At 49.9% G+C, this 17,572-nt stretch overlaps 1 protein-coding gene across 3 annotated transcripts; it reads right to left on the bottom strand.

The window, feature by feature from the left end:
• Positions 1-489: 489 nt before the first annotated feature.
• LOC148356092 (nardilysin-like) lies at positions 490-16,636 on the bottom strand. Of its 3 annotated transcripts, XM_088349664.1 has the most exons (31): positions 16,568-16,636; positions 14,730-14,879; positions 13,634-13,862; positions 12,930-13,011; positions 12,707-12,860; positions 12,556-12,629; positions 12,400-12,495; positions 12,210-12,332; positions 11,959-12,016; positions 11,794-11,867; positions 11,587-11,656; positions 11,417-11,494; positions 11,031-11,151; positions 10,901-10,959; positions 10,662-10,716; positions 10,466-10,570; positions 10,273-10,396; positions 9,793-9,879; positions 9,580-9,699; positions 8,319-8,370; positions 6,502-6,652; positions 6,295-6,422; positions 5,353-5,515; positions 4,006-4,037; positions 3,783-3,927; positions 3,663-3,710; positions 2,921-2,973; positions 2,746-2,829; positions 1,766-1,973; positions 1,617-1,703; positions 490-864 (listed from the first exon to the last, which is right to left on the bottom strand). In XM_088349664.1, exons 2-31 carry the CDS (start codon positions 14,864-14,866, stop codon positions 619-621), a joined length of 3,243 nt encoding a protein of 1,080 aa, XP_088205790.1. In that variant the 5' UTR covers positions 14,867-14,879; positions 16,568-16,636; the 3' UTR covers positions 490-618. The 3 variants fall into 3 exon arrangements, with proteins under 3 accessions (XP_088205790.1, XP_088205792.1, XP_088205793.1); XM_088349666.1 differs by lacking the exons at positions 6,295-6,422; positions 6,502-6,652; XM_088349667.1 differs by lacking the exons at positions 490-864; positions 1,617-1,703; positions 1,766-1,973; positions 2,746-2,829; positions 2,921-2,973 and adding an exon at positions 3,011-3,498.
• Positions 16,637-17,572: the final 936 nt, after the last annotated feature.

Here is a 17,572-nt window from a genome sequence, read left to right as displayed (position 1 = left end):
TTCGCTGACATTTAAACTCCTGTCCAAGCCTGGAATTTCCCGTCTAAACAAATGTGTCCTCATTATGTCGATAAGCTCCGACTTTACGATTCCACGACCGGGGCTCGGACTAGTAAGTTCGCGGGAAAGAAAAGTGAGAAAAAGAAGGAAAAGACGAAAGAGAATGAGTTAAAAGAAGAGAAATGGAAAAAAGGGAGAGGGTGACAAAGAAAGAGAAATCAAGAGGAAGAAAAAGACAGAAATTTAGAGAGGGATAGATGAAGAAAGGAGAAAGAAGAGGATGAAGAGGAAAACGAGAGAGAAATAGACGGATGGAAAGAAAAATAAAATACTACTCCAGTTGCTTTGCGAGTGGTGCCTAGCACCACACCCTTTGTCGGAGTGAGGGGACCTCAAGCGGACCCGTTTCGGAGCGCAGCTCGTTTTTCTCTTGCGCTTCTCTCTGTGTTGCCTCGCCGGTTGGATGAAAACCCTCAGAGAGACAAAAAAGCCGTTGATCTTCAAAACGTTTTTATTGGTCGACGTGAAAAAAAGAAGATGACAAAGAAGAAAGCAAAGAAGAAAAGAAGAGTAAGGGAAGGAGAAAGAAAGAAGCGAAAGAAGGGGAACAAGCGCCCCCTAGCTGAGGACTTTGTGGTAGGGGTAAAAGTTCAGGCCGGAGATGAAGGTGCGGAGGTCGGTGACGGGCGTGGCGGCCATCTTGAGGGCGGGTGAGGTCAGCGGCAGGAAAGTGAGCGAGCCCACCTCGCCGTAGGAGGAGTGGGCGGGGTCGAGGGGTGCGGTCCCGGGGTCCGCGCTCGCCGCCCGGGGCTCGGGGCTCGTCGCCCGGGGGGCGTCACCCTCCTCCGCGCCGAAGCCGACCACCTGGCCACAAAAACGCCTTCCGAATAAATAGACGGCATCTAGTCGACGAGTGAGGGGTCATAGGGTGTAGGAGCCGGCTCCCCGCCTATCAGGACCCTTTTGAAATAATCACCGATCTTTCCCAACCCAAACTGATTTCTGAATTCCTCCCTCCGAGATAGCCATGCGTAATTGGCAAATGAAACTATCGGATAGTGACGCGCAATACGAGCCGGCTCTCGAAAGGGAACGACGGATGTCGGCTCCCCGACGATCAAGACCCGGTTCCTTCGGAGGTAGCGACGTGCGATCGGCAAACGTAACGCCCCGACGAGCCGGCTCCCGGCAGCGGAGGACAGGAGTCGTCTCCTTTCGTGATAGCGATGTGTCATCGGCCAACGTAAAATATGTATGAATTGACTCTGGAAGTTAATGGCGGGAGCCGGCTCCCCTCGGGGATCACGACGTGACGTAAGGCCCCTACGAGCCGGCTCTCGAAAGGGCACGACGGAAGTCTGCTCCCCGACGATCAAGACCCGGATCCCTCGGAGGTAGCGAGGTGCGATGGGCAAACGAAAAGCCCCTACGAGTCGGCTCCCTTCGTGATAGAGATGTGAAATTGGCCAACGTAACATCTGTATAAATTTATTCTTGGAAGTCTATGGCGGGAGCCAGCTCCCCTCGGAGATAGAGACGTGCGATCGGCAAACGAAAGGCCCCTACGAGACGGCTCCCGTAAGCGAAGGAAGGGAGCCAAAAGAGCCGCTCCTTACGTGCACGCTAAGCTTGCGTCCGTGGTCCCGGTGTCGGCGGAACCAAGCCAGCAGGTCTCGGCGCGTCAACTCCTTGAGGGCGGAGATCTGCGGGGAAGACGGGACGGGATTGGCGGCGGGTCGGACAGGGGCGGGGTTACGGGACCCACCTCCATGCGTAGCCTGGGAAAGAGGAACTGCCTGGTGAGGACCTCGAACCAGTTCCTGTCCACTTCCTCTCCCAGGTGAGCGTCTTCGCACTCTTTGAGCTTGACCAGCGCCGTCACTTGGGCGGCGAAGGCCTCTTCGCTCAAAGACGCCAAAATCTCGCCGAAAGAGCGCAGGAATTCCTCCATCTTGGCCTCCACCAACTCCGTGCTAGACCACGCGCACGCGCAGACACAAACACACAACATCTACATGCTAACGAGTACATGGTAAAGACCGAATGCTAACGTTTACGTGCTAATGACTACGTGCTAACGACTTAATGCTAATCACTACATGCTAACGGGTAGATGCTTACAAAAAGATGCTAAGGAGGAGATGCTAAAGACTAAATGCAAACGACTATACGCTAACAGGAGGTTGCTTACGAATAGATGCTAACAAGGAGATGCTACAAACTAAATGGTAACAACTATATGCTAACAGGTAGATGCTTACAAATAGATGCTAACGAGGGGATGCTACAAACAAAATGCTAACGACGACATCCTAACAACATCGACATGCTAACGAGAAATGAAATGAAATGATCTGCATTTTATATAGCGCTTTTCAAGTCAATGACTTCCCAAAGCGCTTTACATTGTGCTTCACATTTCCCAATAGCGGCCTTGCAGCCATGTAAGGCGCTAACCTGCTTATTGGGGGTATTGGGGTTTCAGTGTCTTACCCAAGGACACTTCGGCATGTAACACGGACAAGCCGGGATTCGAACTGGGATCCCTTAATCCTAAAACGATCGCTCTACCTCCTGAGCTACTGCCGCCCCCAACAAGTACATGGTAAAGAAAGGAGAGGATCTCCTTTCGTTATTTCTTTCTTCCTTTTTGCGTGTCCCTATTTCTTTCTCTCTCTCTCTCTCCGTCTCATTTTCGTTACTTTTCACGGCGTCAAAGCCGTCCGGCTCGGCCGAGGTCCCGACCTGAACTTGGTGGCCTGCGTCTCCACGGTAACGGAGAATCCCAGGATCCCCGAAGTGTTCCTGCAGGAGGGGTACACGTGGTAGCTGCGGCGCGCACACACACACACACACACACAAAAAACGCATGAAAAGAGAACTTGTCGAGCGCCAGTCGCCACCGGGGGGCGCCGCTCACCCCAGCGTCTCTTTGGTCCGCAGGAAGTCGAAGCAGGGCTCCTCCATGTGCATCTGACGCAAAACCAGATCCACGCGTTAACTACCGTCGGGGGGGAAAGACGGCTCGAGGTGGAAACCGGGGGAGGGAGGAAAAAAAAATAGGATGGGGGGGGGGAAAAGAACAAAAACTGAAGAAAAAAAGATACAAGAAAACGAAGGAAGTACGAAGTCAAAAAGATTCAAATGAAGAAAAAAAGAAGAAAAAAAAGCTTAAAAAGGACAAAAATAAAAGGAAAAGAAAAAAAAACGGAAGAAAAAAAAATAAACTGAGGAGAAAAATTACAAAGAAAACAGAAAACAAGGGAAATAAGAATGGAGGTAAAGGAAAAGGGGGAAAGACAAAAATAAAAGGAAAAAAGTGAAAAGGAAAACGGGGGAAAAATATGTTTAAAAAAGAAAGAAGGAAAAAAGCGAGCCAAAAGGAAGCAAAATATGAGAATAAATGAGTAAAGAAAAGACCAAAGAAATAAAGGACAAAAGAATTAAAAACAATAATAGACAAAAGCTAGAAAAAAGGGAAGCGAAATAAGAGAATGACTAAAAAGAGGAAAAAAGAAAAAAGCTAAGCCAAGTAAAGGAGGAGGAAGAAGGAAAGAAAGAAGAGGAAAAAAGGGATAGAAAAGAAGGGTAAAGGGCAAAATAGGTTGAAAGAATGACAGGAAAGAGGTGAAGAAGAGAGAGAGTAAAATCTTCCGACTGACCACCATGAGTTCCATGAGGGCGTGCTCCCTCAGCTTCTCCGGGCCCGACTAGAAGGAGGCGGCAAAAGAGGTGACGACGGGAGAAGCGGAGCGCTCCGAAGAGGCCGGGGCGCGTCTCACCTGGTAGTAGAGGGTGACCTCGGAGTTGGCGTCCGTCTTGTTGAGAGACCGGACCTTGCACAGGTGATGTCCCGTCGGGATCTCCGCCACCCGGAAGGAGACGCGCACCTCCTCCGCCGCCTCCGGGGGGCAGTAATCCAACTCCCTGCAAGCGTTTCGGCCGTCAGCCCATAAGGAAGGCCTTTGCCCCCGAAGGGGGCGGGGCCACGGCGGCACAACTCACTCTATAAAGTAGCGCAGGAACTCCTTCGACTCCTGCCGGGAAGTAGACGTCGCGGGTCAGGTGGGCAAAGGTAAGCTAAGAAATGTTCTCGTACGACGATATTTCAGGTTCGAAACTTATCGAACCGGGTGTCGCGAAAATAGTGCCCCCTTTCCTTACGGTAAATACTCTCGAAGCTTTGTACAGTTTGGCCCGTTCTTCCTTGCTCAACAGCCCATTTTTGTAGTATTTTTGAGGACATATTAGGTACGATAGTCATTTATTCTTTTCAGAACGTTTAGAACACTCGATATCGAATTTCGGAGTATTTCCGTAAAAGTATTTTCGTCTCTGAACGAATTCGTCGCTATAAGCCTTCGGTACCGTCCGTAATCACGGGAAATGTGAACTTTCTACCAAATAAGACCGACGAAGCGGCCGTGCTGGTGAAAAACATCAAAGCGTACGGGGAGTGCCGTTTGCTGTGTTTTACAGAAACGTGGCTCACGTCTAGCATCCCGCAGGCTAACGTGGAGCTATCCAGAGACAGAGACACAAAAGTCTGCGGGAAGCGGAGAGGAGGCGGACTGGCTATCTACGTGAAGACGAGGCGGTGTCACCCTGGGCACAAAGGTTTCCATCTGCCGCAGGGACGTGGAACCTTTGGCCTAGCCGCTGTTGCTAAACTACAACACAGCACCCTGAGGCCGTCCCGATAATAAATGACAAAAGGATACTGCTGGAAGTGTGAATTTCCCTACAGGGGATAAATAAAGTAGCTATCTATCTATCAAAAGGCTTACGGGGGTGCGAGAGCACTCGGGTGAGTCGCTTTGCCGCCCCTCGCGGTCAGTCTGAATTCACACGAATTCCGGTCCTCGGGCTCGTCACAGTCATTTTGAAGAGACTTCTTTGACACGGTCGTAGACACGGAAAAAGGGATCGTAGCTCCGGGGGCCCCTGGCGGCCGCACCCTCGGCTGAAAACCCACAGAACGAGGACAAAAGACGGCTATTCTACGTGGGAACTACGACATCGGCGACGCGACAGCGAAAGCGGTTCCGCCTTCTCCCCTCGAGGCTCGCTGCCCGGCCGAAACCACGCTTTCTTTTTTCAGACTCTCGGTTTCGCGACCGGCTCTTTTTCAACCTTCGAGAACGTAGTCGACTCGTTGATAGTTTGTCGCGCTCGACTTTGCGTAAAAACCTTCCGACGAGCTCAAATTGTTAAGGGGACCTCCGAAAACCCGCCCTCTTTTTTCCTGGATTATTTTGTTTCGCTTCGTATATTTTTATTTGCGGTTTTCCGGCCCCCCTTTTTTCGGAAGCGGTTCGGGAAGAGCAGTCGGGCAGCGGGCCGGGTACTCACGGCGGCCGTGAAGTTTCCCTGCACGAGTCCTTCCACGAAAAGTTCTTGTTTCAGCGCTCGAGCGAAGCTCAGCAGCTCGTCGACTTCCAATCCCGCCGACAGGGCCCGGTACTTTTCCGTCAGCGACCATCGATGGCGTTCCAGCATCAGCAGGCGCACGTCCCTGTCGGCGAAGGTGCAAAGAGTATTGACGGTCGGGTCCCGGCGGTCGGGTCCCCGGCGCTCGGTCCCGAGTTTAAATATCAGCGAAGCTGTCAGGAAGTTGGCTGGGTCACGGCGACTTTTACTGAGAAACACGTGGACGATCGCAAAACGGTATTGGCTGAGATGGGTGGATTCTGAGAGGAACGCTGTCAATTCTTGGAAGCATGCACTTTGCGAAAACCAAGCGCGTCATCGGGAGAGGACGCACTAAGCAACATGTGATATTTCTGACGTTATGTTTTTGCTTCAGAGGGTATAAGAAATTCTAGACGAAGGAGAACCCTTTCTTGAACGCCGACATGTATCAATAAACAACTTCTCCCTCTCCTCTCCCGTCAAAATTCCTCTGCTCTTTGTGCATATTTCAGGGGCTTGTTTCACGGGCTGCTCCGAAAGGTGATTCGGGATGGCGAGCCTTTTCATAGCGGAGCGTTCCCTTTCGCGTTCCCTTTCGCGTTCCCTTTCGCGTTCCCTTACGGAAAGCGAGGTCAGCCATCAGCCATGAGACCGATCGGAATCGGAGACGGTCGTTTGTCGAGCGCGTTTCGTATCCCGCTAATTCTCAAAACGGGTCGCCGTCGCTATCGTACCGCGTTCCGGCCGTTGGATTTCGTCAAATACGTTCCGCAAAGAAAGAAGGGGAAAAAAAGGAGCGAAAGAAAGGCGTTCCTAAACAAAAGCAGAAAAAGGAAAGGGTGAAAAGAAAGGATAGGGAGAAAAAAGGAGAAAGAGGGGTACTTGGCCAGCCTGTCCGGCTTGATGAGTAGGTTGAAGTAGGTTTTCCCGAGCTGCTGGCAAAACATGGCGAAGACGTCGGGGTCGGAGTGGAAGCGGGCCAGGTGCTCCCCCACCAGCCTCAGCAGCAACTGGGAGCCCAGGAGAAGAAGAGGGAGTTGAGGGACCCCGGAGGACAAAACGGGCGGGCGCTCGGAGGTCCGGACTCACGGGGAGCTTGTGGTCGAATCCCTTGAGGCCGAGGACCAGTCCGTGTTCGCCCGCCGCCAGTTTGTACTCCAGTCGGGCCACGTCCGCCTCGTAGGCCGCCTCGGCCAGGTTGTGGGCCAGGATGTTCACCAGGAGGTCCGTCAGGACCAGGCTGGAACGGGACCCGGACAATTTCTTCATTCGTCGGGAGAAATACGTGAGGTTTCACCTTTGCCCGTTTTCTCTCCCTCTTCTCCGTATATTTCCTTTTTATTTGACTTTTTTTTGCTACCTTTTTCATATTTTTTGAACCTTCTTTTTCTTTGCTTTTTCTCACTTTTGACTGTCTTCCTCTCCTTTTTTCTTTCTATTGCCTCTTTCCTTGTTTCCTCTTCCTTTCTTCTTTGACTCCCCCTCCTTGTAATCCCTGCAATAGTATTTCTAGAGTACCGTATTTCCCGCACTATGAGGCGCACCTAAAAGCCTTTATTTTTTTTCAAAAACTGACCATGCGCCTTATAATACAGTGCGCCTTATATCTGTATCAATATTAAGTCGCAAAGTCTTGCAACCAATCCAAGCAGCCGCCGACTCGATTTTCCCCCCAAAGGTGAAGTCGTCCGCGGTGTATGCTGGGATACATAGGCCGGCGTTGCATTTCCCAGCCAATGTGTCAATCATCATTTGAATCGATCACGTTTGGCTAAAGTAATTCGGAGGTAAAGGAGGCGGATCCTTTTTATCATTTACAGGCTCGCTCAGGCTAAAGGGGCAAAACAAAGCCTGCGATTGGCCAAAAAAGATGAATGTGAATAGCAAGTTTGGTTGTCTACGGCATAGAGAAAACATGTTTTACTATTCTGTATTTGTAAATATTTTACTCTCCTGGATTGACTACACTCACGGATATAAGAGGACCACGGTTGCACATTATTATTGAACACAACGACTTCGGTGAGCTACTCCGGCTATATATTTTCCCAGTATCTTGTTTCAGAGGGATCTCGATGTTTCTGTGATGACTCTTTTTTTAAATGAAACTCAATTCCAAGTGTTTATTGTCATATGCACAGTAAAGTTGCTAGCGAAAAAGAAAATAGAAACTAAGGAATGGTTGGCATTTCTTGAATCCCAAGACTTTAACCTTCCAAATAATATTTGGAACCATGCATTTGAGTGACATGGTACGGACACCGCATCCGCACGTGTTCTCGACACGTATTTGCGTCTTTGCAAGCTTTCTAAATGTTAAGGGGGTAATCAGTTGGACTGAACTATCTGACTGTTTTGTCCACGTTACCATTGTAGCGCCTTATAATCCGGTGTGCCTTATGTATGGAAGATATAGGACCAAAAACTATTTTTCGGTGGTGCGCCCTATAACCTGGTGCGCGCTATTGTGCGGAAAATACGGTAGTATTTTTGTATCATAGTATTACTGCAGCCGTCATTTTCTAGTCCTGTGATAGTATTTTTGTCGTTTTTCACAGTATTTCTCCAACAACGTTTCTGTTTGATAGTATTCCTGTCATGTTTTCAACTTGAAGGGACCGTGCGTCATATTTAGCGTCTCCTAGTGGCCCCAAAGAAACTTTCGTTCGGTCAACAAAACACGCCGAATTGAATACTAGATCAAAAAATACTCAAACTACCGTACGGATGTTGATTTTTATAAATATTGGTAGGTGGGGAAATGGAAATCCCCGATGACGTCGCCGCCGCGTCCGTCCGGCATCTTACCGCGGACCTTAGACGACGCGATGGCATCGAGAGGCTAAATAGGACACCGAAAAGAAAAGGGACGCTCTACGGTCTAGAGTGTGTGTTTTGCTTCTTACTTCTTGGGACTTTTCTGGATCAAAGGCGAGATCAGGTGGAAGCGAATGTACGCTGGAAAAGGACACAACAAACGAGGGAACGATTACAAGACGCGAAGCAGAAAAAAGTCAGACATAGAGACCACGAGGTATAAATCATTCCTACGGGAGGTCGTTTTTGTGCGTCTCTTCGGATGGATCGGGGGAGGTGAAAGGGACTTACGGGTTGCGCTTGAGAAAAAGTGCAGCGTGCGGCGCTTCGCCATTCTTGCGATCCGACGTTAATTATTGGGCAGTTTATCGGACGCTATTATTATTGAGATAAGATGGCCTAGGAAAAGCCGTGAAAAGAATCTGCGCGCGGGAATGAGATTTGCCGATATCGCCGCGTCGTTGCGATACGCGCGAGCGGCCTTTTTTTCTTCGACTGTGAATGTGCGCGTATCCTTCCTCTTTCCTGTCTTCTTACTTGCTTTGGAAAGAAGAATGTGTTATCTTTTAGAAGCGTGTGTGTGTGTTAAGCCCTCGCCATTTTTTGGACGAGCGTGCGTGTTAATGGCTCGCGGCCGTTTCTCTGCTGGGAGGAGTGAGTGCTATTCGCTCTCCGTTTGCGATTTCACTTTCTTAACTTTATAACGATACTCTGTTATTCTTTTGGTTTGCGAAGGCGTGTGCGGGGATAGTCCCGCGCCCAGAGAGTTCGCGCGTTAGCGGCCGTCAGCCAAAATGTGCACGCCGACGGAGTTCGCTTTTGTAAACTCAAAAGTGCGCGGTCGGAGCGTGTTATTATCGTGTCGAGCGCGGGAGAAAAGGACAAAATGAATGAAACGGGGATACACTTACTCTCTCGCCCACGAAGAAACATTGTTAAAACGGAATAAACGGAAGCATAAAATGAATGAAACAAGATGCGATACGAGATGTAAATCGTTGCGGAAAGTAGTCGTCCCAAAAAGTGCAAGGATCGGTGCCTTTATGTGGATCGGGAAAAAGAAAAAAGGGAATAAAAGGAGGACGCGGAGGGGAGGATTGTTGTTGTCTGTTTGATGTCTCAAGGTTTGCGGGAGTGAAGAAACTCAAGACAATGCGGGCCATTCGAGGGGGAAGGTTAAGTCCGCCTCAGAACTGAATTATCATTAAGGGGAGGAGCTGGAATAAACTGCTTGTGTCCAGCAGAGGGAGACCTCGGGGGCTTAGTGGACCACTGGTCAAACTGGGGAATAGGCAGAAAAGAATGGAAAAAAACAAAAAGGAAAAGAAGGGATCGAGAGCGCCGTTTTACCTTTGGGTATCTTGAACTTGTCGTCCTTCTTGTACCAGAGACATCCGCGCGGCTCGTCCCAGATCTTGACGGGAAACTCCGATTCGGGCCGGTCCGACGCCTTCAGCCCGAATTCCGACGCTGGGGAGGGGGCGGAGCCGCCGTGCGGAAACAAGGCAGGGGGCGGAGACTCAGAAACCGCGACCGGGGATTTTTTTACCGTCCGTCACGCACCGATGAACTTGTTTTCGGCCGGCAGGCGGAGTTCCGGGTTCGGTTCCAGGTCGGACGTCCAACGTCGAGCCCACTCGGGCGCCACGTCTGAGGAAGAAAAATGCCCCCGTGATCGCAAACGCCGCGTTTCCCTCCCGAGGACTTATAATACGAAAGGGAGAAAAAAGGAAAAAAAAACGGGACGAAAAGAAAAAAAGTCACGTCGACACAAATAGAAAAGAAAAAGGAACAAAAACAATTTCCATTAAAAAAGGACAAAAGGAAAATAATCAAAAGAAAAAGAAATAGAGACCGGTCCACCGCCACCCTGAAAAAGCCAAAGTGCTATGATTCTCGTTACCCTTATAAGGACCCCCGACCTAAACCCCAAAAAGGAAAATCGATCAACGAAATCAAAAGAGAAAAGGGAAAATATACACAAAAAGGAAAGACTATCCCGTCCTATTCTATTCTCCACTCGGGGCGACGAGTGTAGCGCACCTTCCGTGCTGTAGAGGGTGCCGAACCACTTCTCCTTGAGCGGGCATCGCCCTTCGTGTTGCGGCGAGAGCAGCATCAGGTTGGCGCGTTGGGGCGTCAGCCAGGAGAGGGCGTCGCCGATCACCTGATTGGCCAGAAAAAAGGGCGGGTGAGCGCTCGGGCGGCCGGCCGCCGGCCGACGGGGAGGCGCCACCTGCTGGTCGAAACCGAACATGAGCTGATCCCCGCTCAGGAAGTCTTCTTTGGGGAAGAGTTGCATGTTCTCGCAGATGTTCTCCACGTAGTCCACGGGGTCCGTCTGCACGAGGGAGGTAGGGGGGGGGTGTTCGGGGCGTCAACGCTAACGTGCGTTAGCATCAATGCTAACTGAACGCCAGCGCGGACGCTACCTGCTCCAGATAGCGGAACTCGTTATCTTCGATCTTCTGGATTTCCTCGTAGATCCTGGAGGGAGCAAATACGGGAAAGATACGAGAAAAAAAAGGAAAACAGAAAGAAAAGGAAGAAAGGACAAAAGAAGAACAAAGAAAAAAAGGAAAGAATACAGTGAAGAAATTGGAGAAAAACAAAGAAAGAAAGAATGGGGGGGAAAGTGAAGAAAAAGGGAATAAAAGAAAAAGAAGCGTACCTGCGTTGAGGGCCCATGATCTGCAGCATTTTCAGGTACTGGAAGACCAAATGGATCACCTGCTCAAGCACAGGAAAAGGGTGAGTCTTCCCTTCCGTCGCCGGTAAAAAAGGTTTGGAGCCTGCCCGACCTGGTAAAAGTTTTGGAATCCCAGGTCCGTTAGCGTGACGGAGATGGAGAAAATGGAATAAGAGGTGTTCTGATCGAAACCAGTCTCGCTGTTGCCCCCGAAGAGCGCCAACGCCCAACACCTGGAAACCGAACCCGAGCGGCGGGGTCAGTAGCAATAAGGGGTCCGAATACAGGAAGAAAGGAAAATAAAGGGGAGAAAAAAAAACACAAAAAGGGGGGGAACGTTAAAACAGAAAGATGAAAGAAAAAAAGGAAAATTAAAAAAAAAAAGTAAATAGGGGAGAAAATGAAAACAAAAATACCAAGATAAAGGAGAAAAGTAAGAGGAACGAAAGAAAGGAATAGAAAAAAAAGAAAGAGAAGGAAGCGAGGCGAGCCACTGACTTTTTCCGGAGGAGAGCCAAAACGCTGCCGCTTCCCTCGTGTCCGATCAGCCAGGAGATGTAGTGGAGGGGCTTGACTCTGTGAGGGAAGGGGGGAGGGAGGGAGGTAGAGAGGGGGAGCAGGTGGCGCGGCACCGTCAAGCGCCGCCCGACATCTGCCGCCCGACTCACCTGTAATGTTTGCCCTGCGGCGGAAGCGCCCAACTGATGGTCAGGCTGTGCCCCTTCCTCACCGGGACCACTATTACAAGAAGGGTGAAATGGAAAAAAGGAGGGGGGGGCCTTCAGTCATAACAAACATCTCTCTCTCTCTCTCTCTCTCTCTCTCTCTCTCTCTCTCTCTCTCTCTCTCTCTCACACATACACACACACACACACCTCGGTAGAGCTTGTTGAAGTCAGGCGAGCAGAACGGTCGCGGGAGATGAGAGAAGTCGGGCGGCGGCAACCGACTCGAAAAGGGGAAAAAAATTGTGAGCTCCTGTTAGCGTAGCGGACGGCCATCTTGCCTCCCACCCTCCTTCCCCGTGATCCCTTTCTTACTTGTTGGGGACGTGGACGAAGATCTCTCTCACCCACTCCTCCAGAGTGGACAAGCTCTCTGAAACGCACGGAATGAAAGGCGTTCGGATGGGAAGGAAAAGAAAGGAAAGAAGGCGGGGGAAAAAAGGAAGGAAAGGAGGAAATGAGGAAAGGAGGAAGGAAAGCAGTCAAGAAAAGAGGAAGGATAGATGGAGGGAAAGAAGGAGACAAAGAAGGAAGGAAAGGTGGAAGGAAAGAAGAAAGGGCGCCACCTTTGGACTGCACGGCGAGCGTCATGTAGTGAGCCGAGTAAAAGCGCGCCCAAAATTCTCGCAGGCGTTCGTAGATGTGGATCCCTCGCGCTCGCGGCTCCTCTTTTAGCGTCTGCGCGTTTCCTGTTTCCAAAATAAAAGCGGAAAAAGTGGAAAAAGAAGGAGAAAGACAGAAGGCGCCGTCTCTCACCCCAGCAGAACTTGCCGACGGGATGGCCGGGTCCGGCCAGGCCGCCGAACAGCATCTCCTTGCGATGCGAGTCGGAAGGCCTCGCCAGCTGGAACTCTGCGGGAGCCCCAAAAGGAATGCCGGGAAAGAAAAAAAAAAAAAACCCGAGGCTCTTACCGCTATCCACCGCCTCCACCTCTCGGTCCATGGCGTCTTCCGGCATCAGCGGGCAGACGAAGAACTGGGCCCACCTGCGACCACACCGGCTCGGTCGGTCCCCGAAAAGCAAAGGGGGGACCGGAGGGGGAGAGGGGCGGGTGAGGCGTACCTATCCAGCGCCTCCCTGAAGTGTTTCCTCTGCACGTGGAAATGAAAGAGGGTCCTCTCGCAGTCGGTGGAGGCGTTGTCCCCGCCGCCGTGCTTCTTCAGGAAGGCGTCGAAAGCGTTCTCGCCGGGGTACTTGCGGCTCCCCATGAAAACCACTGGGGGGGGCGACAAACGGGGGCCGGTCATCTCCCGGGGGCGGGGTGGAGGCTCCTCTAAAGACTCACTGTGCTCCAGGAAGTGGGCCAGACCGGGGAGATCGTCCGGATCGCTGAAGCTGCCCGCGCCCACGCAGAGGGCGGCCGCCGCCTGCGCCGCCAGAAAGGGAGACTCTCAAGAGGGCGAAACCCCGGGCCCTTGGGGAGGCGGGCGGACCCCGTCCAGAAAGAAAGGAGTCCGTCTCCCCTTTCTCTTCTGGCTTTTGTATATTTGGACTTTCTCTATTCCCTCTCTCCTCTCATGAGCTCTTTTCTTCTCTCATTATCTCTCTCCTTGATTCACTTTCTTACTCTCTCCAAATCCTTTCTTTCTCCTCATTATTTATATCCCCCGTGCTCTTTTTTTTCCATTTATCTCTTTCTCTATCCCTCCCCTGTTCTTTCATCTCTATCTGACTTTCGCTTCTCTCTCCCTCCTCTTCCCTCTTCCTTTCTTTTTCTTTGCATGTTCTTCTCCTTTTTTTCTATTTAGCGCTCTCTCTCTCTCTCTTTCTCTCTCTCTGTCTCCCCTTCTTTTATCTCTATCTGACTTTCGCATTTCTCTCCCTCCTTTTCCCTCTTCTTTTACCCTCTCTTTCTCTCACTTTTGGACATCTTTTCTCCCTGCCTTTCTCTTTTTTTTTCTCTTTGTTCCTGTCTCTCCCCCACCCCTTCTCTCAGGCTTCATTTGAAATGGCGAGCAATGGCAAACAACAACCCCACGGCGGCGCCACCTGCTTCTCGCTGCACTTTTTCTTTTTGCCGGCGTCTTCCTCCTCCGGCTCCTCAAAGTCGCCGTCCCGCTCTTCGTCCTCCTCCGAGCCCTGGTCTTCGTCCTCTTCGTCCTCTTCCTCCCCTTCGTCCTCTTCGTCGTCTTCTTCCCGGTCCGCCGCCGTCTCGCGATCGGCCTCGCTCGAGTCCGAAATGAGCAGCGCTCTCAGGCCGTTGCTCAGCTGGATGAATCTGAAGAGAGTTGAGTAGACACTCGGGCTAAGGAGAGAAGACCTCCACGCATATCTCGCCAGGAGGGCGGCGGGGGAGAGATACCAGCAAAAAAAAATCAGCCCTCAGGGGTGCGGGTATCAAAGATCGGCAACACGGTTGCCTGAGAGTCAACGGGGCACGATAGTCAAAATAACCAAATACGCCGTGAAATCGTTCTCTCTTTAGCGGGTTCAAATGGTTCCGACAGAACTGCATTTTTTCATGATGAACAAGCACAAATGGGACTTGACCGAAGGGCGAGACAAAGAAATACATTTTCACTTAAAAGCTAGACATAAATGGGACTTGACTAAAAAAACTAGCAAAGGAAATAGTTCAGACTCAAATGGTAGTCAAAGAAATGGGACATGGATTAGAGGCTAGACAGAGAAATGTCAAGTCAAGTCAAGTCAAATTTATTTCTGACGCCCTTAATCACAAAAATGTCTCAAAGGACTGCACAGGATTACAGTCACAAAATGACACAATGACCTGATCTTAAACCAGCATGCGGGCAAGGAAATTCTCAAAAACCTCAGTGTGAGGAGAAGAGAGAAACCTTGAGAAGGGACCCCACAAGTGGTAATCTCCCTTTCAGGATGACCAGGGTGAATTACAATTAGCATTACTGTACACATAATAGTAAACATAAGGTAAGATGTTGAAAATGTCCGGAAAGTGCATGACATCAACGACGCCCCCAAATGGGACTTGACTAAAAAACTAGCAAAGGAAATAGGTCTAGACTAGAAAGGTAGTCAAAGAAATGGGACTATCTGAGAGGCTAGACCGAGAAAGAGGACTGGACTCGAAGAAGTGAGCAAAAGCGAAATCCTTCCCGCCTACCTGTACTTTTTGGTGTCGCTGGGCGACTTGACAATGTCCGGGTCCGAGCGCTCGTCCGCCGGGCACGTTCGGGGGTCCGGTCGGGCCGCCTCGCCCGGGCTCCGGGCGCAATCGGCGGATGGGTCGGTCTGAGGCATGACGGGGGCGGGGCTGCTGGGACAACCGGCCAATCACGGGCGGGGAAAGAAACGTCGGGGGTCATTTTGCAGTCGTTTCGTCGGTGGCTTTTTTCGTTCGATTTTCATTTTACGAGCTGTTTTCTTGACCACTTTTCGGTCGTTTTGCGATGGGGGGGGGGGGGGGGGTAGAGCGACAAAATGGAGGCAAGAGAAGCCGTGGTCAGAAGCGTTCGTGATCACTGAAGTCGTGTTCAGGAACCGTTCGTAGCTGCAACTGAATCATCAAAGCGGCCTTTCCAGCGGCAGTGTTATTTCTCACTTTTTGTGATTTATCGCTTTAAGCGTCTGCTTCTATCTTCCGTGTTTTTCGTACCGTTTGACAACGACACTTTGCATGACTTTCTATCCTTTGGGTATGGCCTTTAACGCACAGAAATGTGTTTATTGGAGGAATCGACTCCTTGCCCTGATGATGAGGGGGCCCTATTGTGGCTGCAGAGCCAGAGCTAAGGTGAAGGCTAAGCGGCGTTATAAGTCTTCGATACCGTCCGTAATCATGGTACCAAATAAGACCGAGGAACCGGCTGTGCTGGTGAAAAATATCAAAGCGTACGGGGAGTGCAGTTTGCTGTGTTTCACGGAAACGTGGCTCACGTCTAGCATCCCGGACGCTAACGTGGAGCTACCCGGCTTCAGCGCTGTTAGGGACAGAGACACTTTAGCCTGCGGCAAGCGGAGAGGAGGCGGACTCGCTATCTACGTGAACAAGTGGCGGTGTAACCCTAGGCACAAAGATTTCCATCTGCCGCAGGGACGTCCAACTTTTGGACTAGCCTGTGACCTCATCCATTCCGCTGTGGCTAAACTACAAACACAGCACCCCCAGGCCATCCTGTTCATAAACAACACAAAGATACTGCTGGAAGCGTGAATTTCCCTACCGGGATGAATCAAGTATCTATCGCTCTATCTATCTGAAGAGCTAGACAGAGAAACGTGACTTGACTTTAAGGCTTTTTCGAGTCGGCCACAATAAATGGAATACTGTCGCGATGCATTGAGTCGCCGTCACAAATTGATTTTCTGGAAGCGACATCTTTCTCCGACAACGGCGGCACTCCCGCTGCCAAAGAAGGGCTTTTCAACGATGCGTCTTTGTAAGATTCCTAAATGTCTCTGTCCTTATTGTTTTGCTCTAAGTACTAAGTCCACTATTTTAAAGAAATACACATTTCTCCATCTTGCATTTTTTTTGTCAAATGTTACATGGGTATATGATAGTTCATGTTTTTGGCATAGTATTCAAATGGATGGGGTTGACTGAATGACGTTTGTTTGTACCACGAGGGGGCACTCAATATGACAAACTGCCCCTTTAATGTCAGATCGAAGAAGCGGAATCCGGCCAAAGACGAATGAATGGGAAAAGGATTAGCTTTAAGACTTAAATGGAATTAAGGGGCGGTGACATCATCTACCGTTGAATATGTTGAAAGGAAGCAAGTTTTTAAAAAAGTACTTTTAGTTTTTATGACAATTTATTGTGTTTGATGTCAGGTCGGCATCAGTTAGCATCCGCCTGCTAATGCGGCTAATGCGCTAAAACAGCTCCTTCTCATACCGCTCTCTTACTCGGGTGGCCACACAACACAGCGGACACTTGATACTCAAAAAATGAAAGATAAATGAACCTTATAATGCGGCACATTTTGTACTCACGTGTGTCCGCTTTAGCGAAGTTAGAAAACCCGGCGACTACAAGGGTCCTTATCTGTCGAGAAAAACAAAGCTTCTGATTGGATGACAGTATTCACGTCCCAAAGAACGTGACATCTGATTGGACAGCGTTGGCCACTGTACGTCGTCGTTCGCCATGTTGGTAAGCGGAGATTTTGGGGGAGGAAATTGTCAATAAATGATTAAAATCTCACACTACGAAATGATAAAAAATGACTCAGTTGTTACTCATAGGGAGACGACAAGAAGCCTACTGGCGAGGTATTTACAAAAACCTCTTGTACCAAGTATGGGGCACTTCGCGTACGCTCTTAAGCAATGTGGCATCTTGGGTAATGTAGTACTTATCGGATCAGCTAGGTGACATCACGATGAATCTCCTGGATTCTTCTGGTGCATTTTAAACTTAGACCAAAAGCACTACCTTGTATTATGACATTATTATAACTTGGGCCAGTCTCTAACACTAACTTGTAAATAGTTTGCTCCTTTATTCAGAAAATGTTGTATCTTATTTTTCTCTTTTATTATTACACGTTGACCCCCGAGCGCCACGTCTATTTTTCTTACATACAATGTTTCGCGACCTTGATATCAATGGCAATCAAAACCCATTTTTTTCTTTTCCATTGAATTGGTGCGGAATAGTTAAGTCAGAGCTTGCCGACAGAATGAGGACACACTTGTTTAGACGGGAAATTCTAGACTCGTTTCTCCCGAGTCGAAAGAAACAAGTGTCGGCGAAGCAATAAGATCGGGCTCGATTTAGAAAAACACATGTCGTGGAAAGAATAACGTTGCGGCTTGAGTAGGTACAGTGCGCGATGACGAAACGGACAGCACGCACTTCAAGAAAAACAAGCGCGTCATCGGAAAGGACGCACTAAGCAACACGGGATATATCTGACCTGATGTTTCCGCTCCGGAGGGTATAAAAAAGATGATGGTCTCTTAGACGAAGGAGCACGCTGTTTGAACGCTGACGAA

Source organism: Urocampus carinirostris, chromosome 12, assembly GCF_059441175.1.
Source record: "Urocampus carinirostris isolate Australia breed hairy pipefish chromosome 12, RoL_Ucar_1.0, whole genome shotgun sequence".
Taxonomy (NCBI): Eukaryota; Metazoa; Chordata; class Actinopteri; order Syngnathiformes; family Syngnathidae; genus Urocampus; species Urocampus carinirostris.
The sequence above is the reverse complement of the archived record's forward strand: the minus strand, read 5'-3'. Positions and strand labels throughout refer to the sequence as shown.